The sequence below is a fragment of the Muntiacus reevesi genome, chromosome 10, assembly GCF_963930625.1.
Source record: "Muntiacus reevesi chromosome 10, mMunRee1.1, whole genome shotgun sequence".
In the NCBI taxonomy this organism is placed as follows: Eukaryota; Metazoa; Chordata; class Mammalia; order Artiodactyla; family Cervidae; genus Muntiacus; species Muntiacus reevesi.
Genome location: NC_089258.1, coordinates 62,394,174 through 62,408,048, shown reverse-complemented (window position 1 = coordinate 62,408,048; position 13,875 = coordinate 62,394,174). Strand labels below are relative to the sequence as shown.

The 13,875-nt window shown below is 36.7% G+C and overlaps 1 protein-coding gene across 3 annotated transcripts in view; it reads right to left on the bottom strand.

Annotated features, from left to right (window-relative positions):
• MSR1 (macrophage scavenger receptor 1) overlaps positions 1-10,632 on the bottom strand; it is a 76,255-nt gene extending 65,623 nt beyond the window's left edge. For 2 of the 3 annotated variants that reach the window (XM_065946805.1, XM_065946807.1), the window contains exons 1-3: positions 10,546-10,632; positions 1,376-1,482; positions 55-168 (exon numbers count right to left, since the gene is read on the bottom strand). In XM_065946805.1, the coding sequence (XP_065802877.1) occupies positions 55-168; positions 1,376-1,478 (217 nt within the window). In that variant the 5' untranslated portion in view covers positions 1,479-1,482; positions 10,546-10,632. The remainder of the gene's footprint in view (positions 1-54; positions 169-1,375; positions 1,483-10,545) is intronic. The other variant, XM_065946806.1, reaches the window with a different exon arrangement.
• Positions 10,633-13,875: the final 3,243 nt, after the last annotated feature.

Sequence of the window (13,875 nt, the reverse complement as noted above, 5' to 3'; positions counted from 1 at the left end):
GCAGTAAACAATTTACTAGACGAGTTGCTGAATTTCAGAACTAGAGTACTGTACCTGCCACTATGCCAATGATGGGCACGAGAACTACAAACACAATGAGATAAAGGGTGATCAGTGCAGCTTTATAAGACTTCATCCTCTCTTGAAGAGTTGGGCCATTTTTAGGATCTAAAAAACAAAAGTCCAACCTCCTGTTAGAGAACTTACTCATCTTACTTAATTAAAACTTTTCAAAATCTCCAATTATATGGTTAGTATCAAACCTACTGGAATAAAAAAGGAACCAAGAAATAGGTTCTCATTTATTCAGCAGAAAGTAAAAGGGACAGCCAAAAGGAGAAGTCAATACAGAAATCGCTGTAGACATTTGATTTATCCACTAACTAAACATCCAGGACAAAGTTACTATCTTCTCCAAGCTATACTTGTCTCATTGGATGCATTCATTGGTAAATTTTAATACTGATACCATACCAACACACATGCAAACATAAATTTTATTCTTCCGTTTCACATGGGAATGTGAACATTCTGGATGAAAATAAAGTTCCTCAAGCAACTATATATTAATAATTATATACATTTTTTCAGATTTTAAGTGAGATAAGAAAAACATTACTTTTGATGGTAATTATGCAAATTTTCTTTTCTCATTCTACCTCAACAGTTCAGATTTTAAGTGAGATAAGAAAAACATTACTTTTGATGGTAATTATCCAAATTTTCTTTTCTCATTCTACCTCAATAGTTTTGTATTTGGATGCCTCTTATGATTTGAATACAAGTTGAAAAAAAAGAAATAACAAAATTCACACTTTGATTAAACTTTGGAATGGATCAGTAAATTCCGTCCTCTGGATATTTCAGAATATATCAATATTTTAGTATTATTTCTTTATATGAACCAGCAATTCATATGTTGAGATGCTAATTGTAGAAAAGCTATCTCGATATAGAGGGAATCTTACTAGCAGAAGAAGATGTGTCTCTAGTTAAGTGAATAAAACATCCATTAAAACATTCTTTCCTATGGCCATTGCTTTTGTTGTTTAGCAAAAAAGAAGGAAATTTTGTTTTCAGGTTGCAAATTAGAATGAAATTTTAGATATTGTTCAATAATGTTCTATGAGGAATTGAACAGAAAAAGGAGGGAAAAATTCGGTAAAGAAAATTTTAAAAATAAGGAAAAGGGGGAAAGTGAAGGAGAAAAGAGAAGAAGCAACCACAATACAAACAAGACGGGATAGTCCATCCATCAGGTGACTAAGACTGAGATCCAGCCAAGCAGATAGAGTAAGTCTCATGACCATAATTTTACACAGTCTCACTAACTCCAAGGACAATGTCCGTGAGCACCCTCCCTTATTCTACTTACTGGGAGGAAGCAAAGCTGTCATTGAGCGAGCATCGAACTTCACAGACTCTGTACAGCTGTCAGTGTCCTCCTGCTGATCAGGAAAGTCATCCCACTGTGCCATACTTCTATCAAACACAGAAAAACATGATAATTACACACGGAATTGCTAGGGCCCTTTGGCATCATGTTTCACATTGAAGTTTACAGTTAAAATCCAATTTTAGCCAGGGAACAAGTATAATTAATAAAATTTACATCTCTGTCATATATATGCCAACATATTATAACTACCCATGAATTTTCATTTTAACATTAAAAGACAGACTTATATGGAACCCACTCATGAATTTTTCCATGTACAAATGTACACTTGTGATTGTAGATATGTGGGTTTTTTTAGAGTGAGAGGTAACTTTGCTCTCTTTAGCTAAAAAAGGAAAAATTCCCAACTGGCAGAAAACAACTGTTTAGCTAAAAAGTTAAAAAGAATTTCTCTTAGAACAAGTAGTAGCTGAAAATTTGAAACAAATTCTTCCCGTGATCATTTATCTGAGCTTTATGAGTCAAATTTTCTTCTGTCAAGGCATGTGTTTATCCCTTTAGAAACAAAACAAAGTCCAGTCACAAGATAAAGAGCCACAGGAAAAACTTAGTTTTTATTTCCCTTTCCTTTCTATTCTTTCTCTTTAAGAAAAAAACACAAAAAACTCTTATATATTTTCCTATCAAGGCTTCCCTCACTATATACATTGGCAGCACCTCAAATATGAGCTTGTACCTTTTAAAACACAATTGCAAAGAGTTGGACACGACTGAGCACACACACATGTTTTATGACCCAATCTATAGCTATGTCTCTTCAAGATGCATCAGAATCATTTACAAGGCTTACTTTAAAACAGACCGATGGTCCCTGCCTGTGAAATTTCTGATATTTAGGGTAGGGATCAACAACTTGCAGGCTTCCCTGGTGGGTCAGTGGTAAAGAATCTGCCTACCAAGGCAAGAGATGTGGGGTTCAATCCCCAATCAGGGAAGATCCTCTGGAGGAGGAAATGACAGTCCACTCTAGCATTTCTGCCTGACAGTCCACGGGGTCACAGAAGGGTTGGACACGACTTAGAGGCTAAACAACAACAATCTGCAATTCAGAGAAGTTTTCTAGTGATGCTGCTCCTGCCAGTCTGAGGACCACAACTTTAAGAACATTCGTCAAAAGAAACTATGACTTTTTCTTGGAAGCAGTTCAGTTCATTTGATTGATAAGTTTAGCATAAAGCCAACATCTTCTTATCATTGTTTATTTTCTCTAATGCTGAGTTATGGATTTAGCACAGCTGAAGTTGCAACTGTGTACCCTGGCAGCTTCAGGACACTGAACTCTTTATCTCCTCCAGAAAATGGACAATCATTCATATGCAAATGTTCATCGTGCTTTGGGAAGAGGTACTGAAAATAAGGATGTGGCAACTCCTGCCAATATATTTTTTTTTTTTTAATATTTCCAAGGAGTTTTTTTATTTGGCAACTTGTACATATATCATTCTGTAAATCAGTTTTAGTTTTTTGTAAGTCCGGTCGATCTAACCAAGGAGTGTATTCTTTAAACACTTCAGTCACTGTGGAGGAAGCTGGCTGAGGGGGAAGTTAGAACGACATCCCCTTTTCTTAGGCAGAGGTGAAACTAAATAAACAATTATCGGGGAACAGTGACTATTACAGGAAACCAAACTGATTAATTCAGACCCAGACTCTCCTGCCATTCCCCCTCTTTTTAATTCACTCTATTATTTGATTTGGATGACAGTTTTTTACTCGCCATGGGAAACAAATCAAAAATATAACTTTCAAAAATGAGATGACAATGAAACAGCTAAATTCTTTTTAAAAATACAGTTCAAAGCATTGGGACTCTGGCAAAGCTTTTAACATTTGAACTCAGTTTATAAAGGACAGGCTCACAAAGTCTATTTTTTTTTTTTTTTGCTGCATCCCATGGCATGCAGGATCTTAGCTCTCTGATTAGGGAACAAACCTATGTTCCCTACATTAGAAGCCCAGAGTCTTAACAACTCGACAGCCAAGTGTATATTTAGGTGCCCCTGCTATGCACCTAGAAATATTTTCCTTTCAGTCTGCTCACAGGTCCCCTTTCAATATGTTTGACTCTGGTTCTAGTCCCAAAAGCTGAGATATTATGACTCCATTTTCACTTACATACAAAGGAAACATCCTTATATTACTCAGTCTTCTAGATGGGAATATCTTTGTAAAATATATTTTTGCAAAATTTTGAAAATTTTAAATCTGATAAATCTCGCTGGACTGTGAGCTGCAGAAGTGGGGCCATGTCTAGTTTTGCTCAATATTATATTGCCAGAGCCTAAAGCAATCTGGAGTATAGACTACACTTAATATATACTTGTTGAATATTTGGGCACTACTACAGAGACTAAGTTCACTTTTGTTTCTCTTTAGGCCTCTTCACTTCAATCTATCTTTTATGGGCTCTAGATGATAATATACATCTTTTAGATTACTGGATTTCAAACTGTGATTTCCTTGGGTAAATTTAAAATCTTTGAAAACGAAAACCCTCTAATAAATGTCTACAAGTGGATTAGATTAAATAACCATATGTGGACAACAGAGGTACAGAGAGCTGAAAATGAGATGAACACTAAAGTCTGTTGAGTGGAGTGATGAATGAAGAATAATCCCCTCCGGGCTGGTGAACTGTGGGTTCTGTTTGTTCTCTGGAGTGGTTTATAACAAGGGTTGGTTAATGATGAAGTATACTTTTTTGCATTGAAAAAAAAAAAAGATGAAATTAATCATAGATGATGCTGCCATAAGATTGCTGGCATTTTCTATTACTACTTTCTTTTGTTCTCAGTCTCCAAAATTGTCCTGAGAAGCTCATTTATTTCCATGGCTTGAATGGCATGAACTACTACCTACATGCTGACTAAGCCAATATACCCAGCTCAGATCTCAAGTCTCAGAATCAGATTTTTATATCTATATATAAAATACAGCTAGCTACAATGGGGTACTTTCCACATCAACCTAACTTTTCTTCTTCAAGGGTTTCTGATGTTGGCATGCCACCCATTTATATCATCTATTTATTATTACAATCCTGGGCTAATTTAATAGCTCCCAATAGGTCTCTCTGGCTTCCCTGATAGCTCAGCTGGTAAAGAATCCACCTGCAATGCAGGAGACTCCAGTTTAACTCCTGGGTTGAGAAGATCCAGTATTCTTGGGCTTCCCTGGTGACTCAACGGTTAAAGAATCTACCTACAATGTGGGAGACCTGGGTTTGATGCCTCAGTTGGGAAGATCCCGTGGAGAAGGGAAAGGCTACCCACTCCAGTATCCTGACTTGGAGAATTCCATGGACTGTATAGTCCATGGAGTCGCAAAGAGTCAGACACGACTGAGTGACTTCCACTTTCACTTTTCCATAGATCACTCAGCTTCATGTTAATCCTTCCATTTTATTTTCCACACAGCTTCTAGAATGGTCCTTTTCAAAAGTAAGTCAGATTGCCATCATGACCAAGTGGGCTTTATCCCAGGGATGCAAGGATTCTTCAGTATTTACAAATCAATCAATGTGATACACCACATTAACAAATTGAAAGATAAAAATCATATAATTATCTCAATAGAAGCAGAGAAAGCCTTTGACAAAATTCAACATCCATTTATGATAAAAACCCTCCAGAAAGCAGGCACGGAAGGAACATACCTCAACATAATAAAAGCTATATATGATAAACTCACAGCAAACATCCTCAATGGTGAAAAATTGAAAGCATTCCCCCTAAAGTCAGGAAAAAGACAAGGGTGCCCATTCTCACCACTACAATTCAACATAGTTTTGGAAGTATTAGCCACAGCAATCAGAGGAGAAAAAGAAATAAAAGGAATCCATATTGGAAAAGAAGAAGTAAAACTCTCACTGTTTGCAGATGACATGGTCCTCTTCATAGAAAACCCTAAAGACACCACCAGAAAATTACTAGAGCTAATCAACAAATATAGTAAAGTTGCAGGATATAAAATTAACACACAGAAATCCCTTGCAATCCTATACACTAACAATTGTGAGGCGAGCAGAAGTAACACCATGGCAGGCAGCTTAGATTAGGAGTAGGCCTTCCTACTTCTGGGTGGTAAGATTATCAGGCCACCTGGATACAACCAATCAGCTTAACACTGACCGCTGTTTGCCAATTAGGAACGGGGCGGAAACCCCTGGGAAAGTCCCATGGGCATGAAAGTTTTGAGTGTGTTTGACCAATGAAATTGCTTTGCAAACTTGTAACCAATCCACTTAAACCAACTACCAACGGGGTGTGCTCACCCTATAAATTTGTGTAACAGTTTGGGCTCGGGGCTGTCTGACCCCGCACCACTGCGTTGGATGCGACAGGAGCCCTGACTCGAGTCAGCAATAAACTTCCCTTTTTGCGAGTTGCATTGTCTTGGAGGCCTTCTCTCTTCCCGCTCAGGGATTCAGACATCGGGCATAACACAATGAGAAAACAGAAAGAGAAATTAAGGAAACAATTCCATCCACCTTTGCAATGAAAAGAATAAAATACTTAGGAATAAATCTACCTAAAGAAACAAAAGGCCTATATATAGAAAACTATAAAACACTGATGAAAGAAATCAAAGAGGACACAAATAGATGGAGAAATATACCATGTTCATGGATCAGAAGAATCAATACAGTGAAAATGATTTTACTACCCAAAGCAGTCTATAGATGCAATGCAATCTCTATCAAACTATCAACTGTATTTTTTTTCAGAGAACTAGAACAAATAATTTCACAATTTGTGTGGAAATACAAAAAAAAAAAAAAAAAAACAAAAAACTCTAAAACCCAAAGCAATCTTGGAATGAAAAATGGAACTGGAGGAATCAACCTGACTTCAGACTATACTACAAAGCTACAGTCATCAAGACAGTATGGTACTGGCACAAAGACAGAAATATAGATCAAAGGAACAAAATAGAAAGCCCAGAGATAAATCCATGTACCTATGGACACCTTATCTCTGACAAAGGAGGCAAGAATATACAATGGAGAAAAGACAAACTGTTTAACAAGTGTTACTGGGAAAACTGGTCAACCACTTGTAAAAGAATGAAACGAGAACATTTTCTAACACCGTACACAAAAATAAACTCAAAATGGATTAAAGATCTAAATATTAGACCAGAAACTATAAAACTCCTAGAGGAAAACATAGGCAAAACACTCTCTGACATAAATCACAGCAGGATTCTCTATGACCACCTCCCAGAGTAGTGGAAATAAAAGCGAAAATAAAAAAATGGGACCTAATTAAACTTAAAAGTTTTTGCACAATGAAGGAAACTATAAGCAAGGTGCAAAGACAGCCTTCAGAATGGGAGAAAATAATAGCAAACAAAGCAACTGACAAAGAATTAATCTCAAAAATTTACAAGCAGCTCATGTAGCTCAATTCCAGAAAAATAAATGACCCAATCAAAAAATGGGCCAAAGAACTAAACAGACATTTTTCCAAAGAAGACATACAGATGGCTAACAAACACATGAAAAGATACTCAACAACACTCATTATCAGAAAAATGCACATCAAAACCACAGTGAGGTACCATCTCATGCCAGTCAGAATGGCTGGTATCAAAAAGTCTACAAACAATGAATGCTGGAGAGAGTATGGCGAAAAGGGAACCCTCTTACACTGCTGGTGGGAATGCAAACTAGTACAGTCACTATGGAGAACAGTGTGGAGATTCTTTAAAAAACTGGAAATAGATCTGCCATATGACCCAGCAATCCCACTGCTGGGCATACACACTGAGGAAACCAGAACTGAAGGAGACATATGTACCCCAATGTTCATTGCAGCACTGCTTACAATAGCTAGGACATGGAAGCAACTTAGATGTCCATCGGCAGATGAATGGATAAGGAAGCTGTGGTACATACACACAATGGAATATTACTCAGCCACTAAAAAGAATGCATTTGAATCTGTTCTAATGAGGTGGATGAAACTGGAGCCCATTATACAGAGTGAAGTAAGTGAGAAAGAAAAACATCAATACAGTATATTAATGCATATATATGGAATTTTGAAAGATGGTAACAATGACCCTATACGCAAGACAGCAAAAGAGAACCAGATGTAAAGAATAGACTTTTGGACTCTATGGGAGAAAGCGAGGGTAGGATGATTTGAGAGAATAGCATTGAAACATGTATATTACCACATGTGAAATGGATCGCCAGTCCAGGTTCTATGCATGATACAAGGTGCTCGGGGCTGGTGCACTGGGATGACCCAGAGGGATGGGATGGGGAGGGACGTGAGAGGGGGTTCAGGATGGGGGACACATGTACACCCATGGCTGACTCATGTCAATGTATGGCTAAAACCACTACAATATTGTAAAGTAATAAGCCTCCAATTAAAATAAATAAATAAATTTTTTTAAAGTAAGTCAGATTGTATCACTCTGCTCAAATCCTATAAATACCTTCCCATCTCATTCACTCAGACAGACTTTTCTCTAGCATCACATCTGAAATGGCAACCTACCTCTTTCACTTCCTCTTCTCCTTCTTGCCTTGATCCACCCCCCACCCAACTTATCACCATCCAACATGAAATACATTTCCCTTATTTATCTTGTCTATTGTTTGTCTCTTCTCACACAAGCTAGAGTCATGATTCAGGGGTTTTTATCTCTTTGGTTCAATGAATAGAGAGTGCCTGTCACTTAGTAGGTGTTCATCATGTACATAAGAACATCAGGAGAAATTCCACAAATAAATGAAAGACAAAATAGTTTGCAAGATGACTGGATTTTATACCTGGAGTCATGCTTCAAGGAAAGTTTGCATTAGTGAAATGCAGAAATGCAAAAAACTGTTCTGCTATCTATTGGGAAATGAAAGGTTTTTCTCTGAATCCCGTGTCAACAGGAAACTGAAACAAAAAAATCTCACCCCCAATGTTCCCACTTTTGCCTCAGAGGGATTCGTTAGACTTACCAGATTCCTCCAGTTCCTTACTCTATCAGTGCTGTTTGTTTAGGAATGCTAGAAAACTTACACATGTGAGGGTTTGTTAGAAGCCAGCAGACAATTCACACAATCCAAATGAGGCTTTAACTGTTTTCTCCAGAGTTAAAAGAAAAAGTAACCTCACATAATGCTATGGTTTCCTGTCAAATGTCAATGCACTGACAAAGAACTGCAAAATCTTCTGAGTGTATGTAATCTATTAAAAGCGCATTCTCATGAGAAGTGAAACGCCTCTCTGCAGTATCAGCTCTTCATGAAGAGGGTTTATAGTTTAAAGGTTAAAGTTTATAGAAGCTACAACAGGAAAACCTTAATGAAAGAGATTCAGTATTATTGTGTTTGGAAACATACTTTTCTTTATTCCTGTTCTTATTATAAAAATATTGTAACACTATTGAAGACAAGTTGGGACAAAATTTCTACCATTCCATCACCCCAATATAAGAAAAAAATTGAGTGTATTCACATTACAAATTGATACTATAATGTATATTATCATCTAGTTTCATGTATTCCCCTTAAATTCATATCAGTATCTCTATACTTGAAATTATTTTTTCAAGTTTAAAATGATGGGCCACATAATAATTCACTGAATATATGTACTTTATTTATGCAGCCATTTTCCTACAATTCTTCAAAAAAAGATATGTTCCCTGTTCTTTGATGGGCAATGTTTTACTGATACAGATGCTACTACTGCAAATATTTGCATAACTTAGGTTTCTTCTTTTTAGCCTAAATGTTTCTTTAGGCTAATTCATTATATGTTGAACTATCAGACAACAGGAATACTATCTCAAACTTCTTAGTATCCACTGTCTGACTTCTCTTTAAAAAGATTGTACACATTTACAGAGATTCTAGTCACTTATGTTTTAAACCAAATTCACCACTGCTCAGTAACAATGTTTATTTTAGAATCATTTAGATTTTAGTGAGAGTTAAATGATATCTCAGATATATATTTATATTCACACAGATATATATGGTTATAATATGAATTTTAAAATTATTATGAGAATTAAAAATAATTTTTATAAATTGTTTGGTAGACAACCACAAAGAAATGAATCACCATTATTTTAAACCATGACTTTTTTTTTTTTTAATATGAAGTTTTCTTATTTTATCCTCACAACAGCCCCATGAGGTATGTTCTCAATTTTGCAAGTTGGGAAACCAAGACCTAAAACTTTTAAGTATCCAGTTACTGTTACACAACTAGGGAGCGGGGAAGTTGGGACCTGAAGGTAGGCAGTGTATGACCAGAAAAAAAGCTCCTAATCCCTGTGTAAAATGTTTATAATCTCAGTTTTATGACTTTTCTATCACTATTTTCACACGGCGAATGAGAATGCTAGCCACATTTTATGCCATGTAAATCTTAACGATTCTTTGAGGTGAATGTAAATTCTAACAGCTCCACGAAGATTCTTCTTTTCCTCTTTAAGTAATTTTGGCCTCTCCTGTATTCTAACAGTAGTTACATATAGCACTTGCACACCACTTATGGTACCCAAATTATATTATGCCAATTTGCCTTAGATTTTGATTTTCCTGAAGACAGAGACTTTTATTTTTTATATCCCTTCTTTACATCTAGTTCAGGAAAGTGCACACAGTAGATGCCCAACCAATATTTGTTATATGAACAATAGAGATAATAAAAGTATTAGATTAAAGTCAAAAGTATGTAAAAATTAAGGTTAGACTAAGATATATTTAATCACACTGAGTAAAGCCAATAATTTGCAACAAAATATGCACATTTATATGCCCAAAATTTCTCACTAATTCAACTTACAAAATATATATTATATATGTATTTCACATACATTTGTGCACACATATATATTTTTCACCCTCAGAAAACCTAGCAGAAATCTCTATTTATCATTGAAACAATCAAACCTAGTTATTAGTGATAGGATAAAAAATTGTACCAAAAATTACTGATCACATATGTAAACAGCTCTCTCATATCACATACACACACACGTTTAGACACACAAAAATACACAGAGTAGACCCATATATTCAATAGAAGCAATTTGGGAAAAAACACAAGTAAAACTTCTTTTACCATATGTCCTAAAGACGGCAGCACTGATTTATCCACTTCCCTCTTGTAACAATTGAAACCTGAAACCTTTATCACATAATATTTCAGCACGGCACAAAAAGAAAGGAAATGACACATTTGCATGTTGAAAATCTTTCTTAACAGTGTATTTCAATAATACTCTCCTCAGTGCACAAGTTTGCAGAATCTAAATTTGTCAGATAACTCATTCCTCTTTCCATCTAGGACATTACAAAAGAAAAAGAGAAGTCAAATGAAAAACAAATGGGGTTACTGTAACAGCATACATAACATATGGAAGATTAATCTTTTCTGTTTTGTAAGATAGGTCTGCTTTCTATAATATTCTCATTATTATTAATCTTCTATTAATCTCAATATCTTCCACTAATACTCATGATCTCTTTCATACTGTATAACCTTGAGGGAAGACTCTATGTTTAAGTGGTTTGTTTTTCTTAATCCTTTCCCCTAGATCCCTTATCTCTAGCTTCAAACACAAAGCAGAGAAGGAAAGGATACCCACCAAGTAAAACCAGCAATCCCTTACTGCTCACTTCAACTCTGTCTATAGTGATGTTAGCAATTTCTGTAGATCCCTTTGAGCATCTAAAAAGTTATTTCCTGAGAAGTATAATAGAGGGCATGGGATCAGAACAAAGGAATGACTTTCATCTTCCACACCTGTCAAGAGTTTTACATTTTCTTTAATCTCATTTATTTAATCACATTCCAGTTCCAATAGGACATGTAAAAAAAAAATACACTAATGAGCTAATTTTTAGATCTGATTCTTTTGGGGACAAGTGTTTAGTTTATATTTCATGGGCACTTCGTGGTGCTCAAAGAGAGAGGGATCCTACTTTCTATCAAGAGATGGTCAAAATGTCCTTGCCAGGCCCACTGGCACCACAGAACACTAAAACTTGGGAGAGAGAACCCAGGAATAGTGCACAGTGCTTGAAAAAAGAAAGCAGAAAAGAAAGTAGCAGTGTAATAGCAATAGTAACAGGCAATGAAGCTGGCAGCACAAATGCGGACCAGGCAGCTTGAGCCAAGAGTAGGATCACAGACATCAACCCAGGCTAGACCAACATGAAGGCTACTCTGTGACCACACTAGGTCACCAGATTCTAGGAGAAGAAGAACTGGAGACTAACACCAGAACTCACAGTATTTTCTTTTTATCTGCTTCTATATGTTTTTGTTGTCCAGTCGTTAAGTCATGTCCAACTCTTTGTAATCCCATGGACTGAAGCACACCAGGCTGTTCTTTGCTCCACTATCTCCTGGAGTTTGTTCAAAGTCATGCCCATTAAGCCAGTGATGCTATCTAACCATCTCATCCTCTGCCACCCCCTTCTCCTCTTGTCTTCAATCTTTCCCAGCATCAGGGTATTTTCCAAACTCATTGGAAAATATTGGAGTTTCAGTCAAAATGTTGGAGTTTCAGCTTCAGCATTAGTTCTCCCAATGAATATTCAGGGTTGATTTCCTTTAGGATTGACTGGCTTGATCTCCTTGCTGTCCAAGGACTCTCAAGAGTCTGCTCCAGCACCACAGTTTGAAAGCATCAGTTCTTTGACGCTCAGCTTTCTTTATGGTCCAACTCTCACATTTGTACAGGACTACTGGAAAAACCACAGCTTTCACTATATGGACCTTTGTTGGCAAAGTGATGTCTCTGCTTTTTAGTTTGTTGTTTCACTTTGCCATAGCTTTCCTTCCAAGGAGCAAGCGTCTTTTAATTTCATGGTTTCAGTCACTGTCCAAAGTGATTTTGGAGCCCAAGAAAATAAAAGCTGTCATATTTCCACCTTTTCCCTTTCTATCTTCCATGAAGTGGTAGGACTGGATGTCATGATCTTCGTTTTTTGAATGCTGAGTTTCAAGTCAGCCTTTTCGCTCTCTTCTTTCATCCTCATCATAAGGCTCTTTAGTTCCTCTTCACTTTCTGCCATAAGAGTGGTATTATCTGCATATCTGAAGTTGCTGATATTTCTCCCAGCAATCTTGATTCCAGCATGTGATTCATCTAGCCTGGCATTTCACATGATGTAAACAGAATATGTTAAATAAGCATGGTGACAACATACAGCTTTGACGTACTCCTTTCCCAAGTTTGAACAAGTCTGTTGTCCCATATCCAATTCTGTTGCATTCTTGACCTGCATACAGGTTTCTCAGGAGACAGGTAAGGTGGTCTGGTATTCCCATCTCTAAGAATTTTAAGATCACAGTTTGTTGTGATCCACACAGCCAAAGGTTTAGTGCAGCAAATGAAGCAGAAGTAGATGTTTTTCTAGAATTCTCTTGCTTTCTCTATAATCTCTCTATAAAATTCAGATGCTGGTAATTTGATCTCTGGTTCTTCCTTTACTAAATCCAGCTGTACATCTGGAAGTTCTCAGTTCATGTACTACTGAAGCCTAGCTTGAAGGATTCTGACCATAACTTTGCTAGCCTGTGAAATGAGCACAATTGCAGTGTAGTTTGTGCATTCTTTGACATTGCCCTTCTTTGGGATTAGAATGAGAACTGATCTTTTCCAGTCCTATGGCCACTGCTGCGTTTCCAAAGTTGCTGGCATATTGAGAGCAGTACTTTAACAGCATCATCTTTGAGGATTTGAAATAGCTCAGCTGGAATTCTATCACTCTCACTAGCTTTGTTCATAGTAATGCTTCCTAAGGTCCACTTGACTTTATACTCCAGGATGTCTGACTCTAGGTTAGTGACAACACCACTGTGGTTATCCAGGTCATTAAGACTTTTTTGCTTGGTTCTTCTGTGTATTCTTGCCATCTATTCTTAATCTCTTCTTTTTTGTTAGGTCCTTACTGTTTCTCTCCTTCATCATGTCCATCTTTGCATGAAATATGACCTTGGTATCTCCAATTTTTTTCTAAAGAGCTCTCTAGTCTTTCTCATTCTATTGTTTTCCTCTATTTCTTTGCATTGTTGATTTAAGAAGGCCTTCTTATCTCTCCTTACTATTTTCTGGAACTCTGCATTCAGTTGGATTTATTTTTCTCTTTCTCTCTTGCTTTTCGCTTCTCTTCTTTCCTCAGCTATTTATAAAGCTTTCTCAGATGACAGCTTTGTCTTCTTGCATTTCTTTTCCTTGGGATGGTTTTGGTCACTGCCTCCTGTACAATGTTACAAACTTCTGTTCAGGCACTCTGCCTACCAGGTCTAATTCCTTAAAGCTATTCATCACCTCCACTGTATAAGGAGCTAATGATCTGAGCCACAGTCAGCTCCAAGTCTTGTTTCTGCTTGTGGTATACAGCTTATCCATAACTGGCTGCAAAGAACATAAGAAATCTG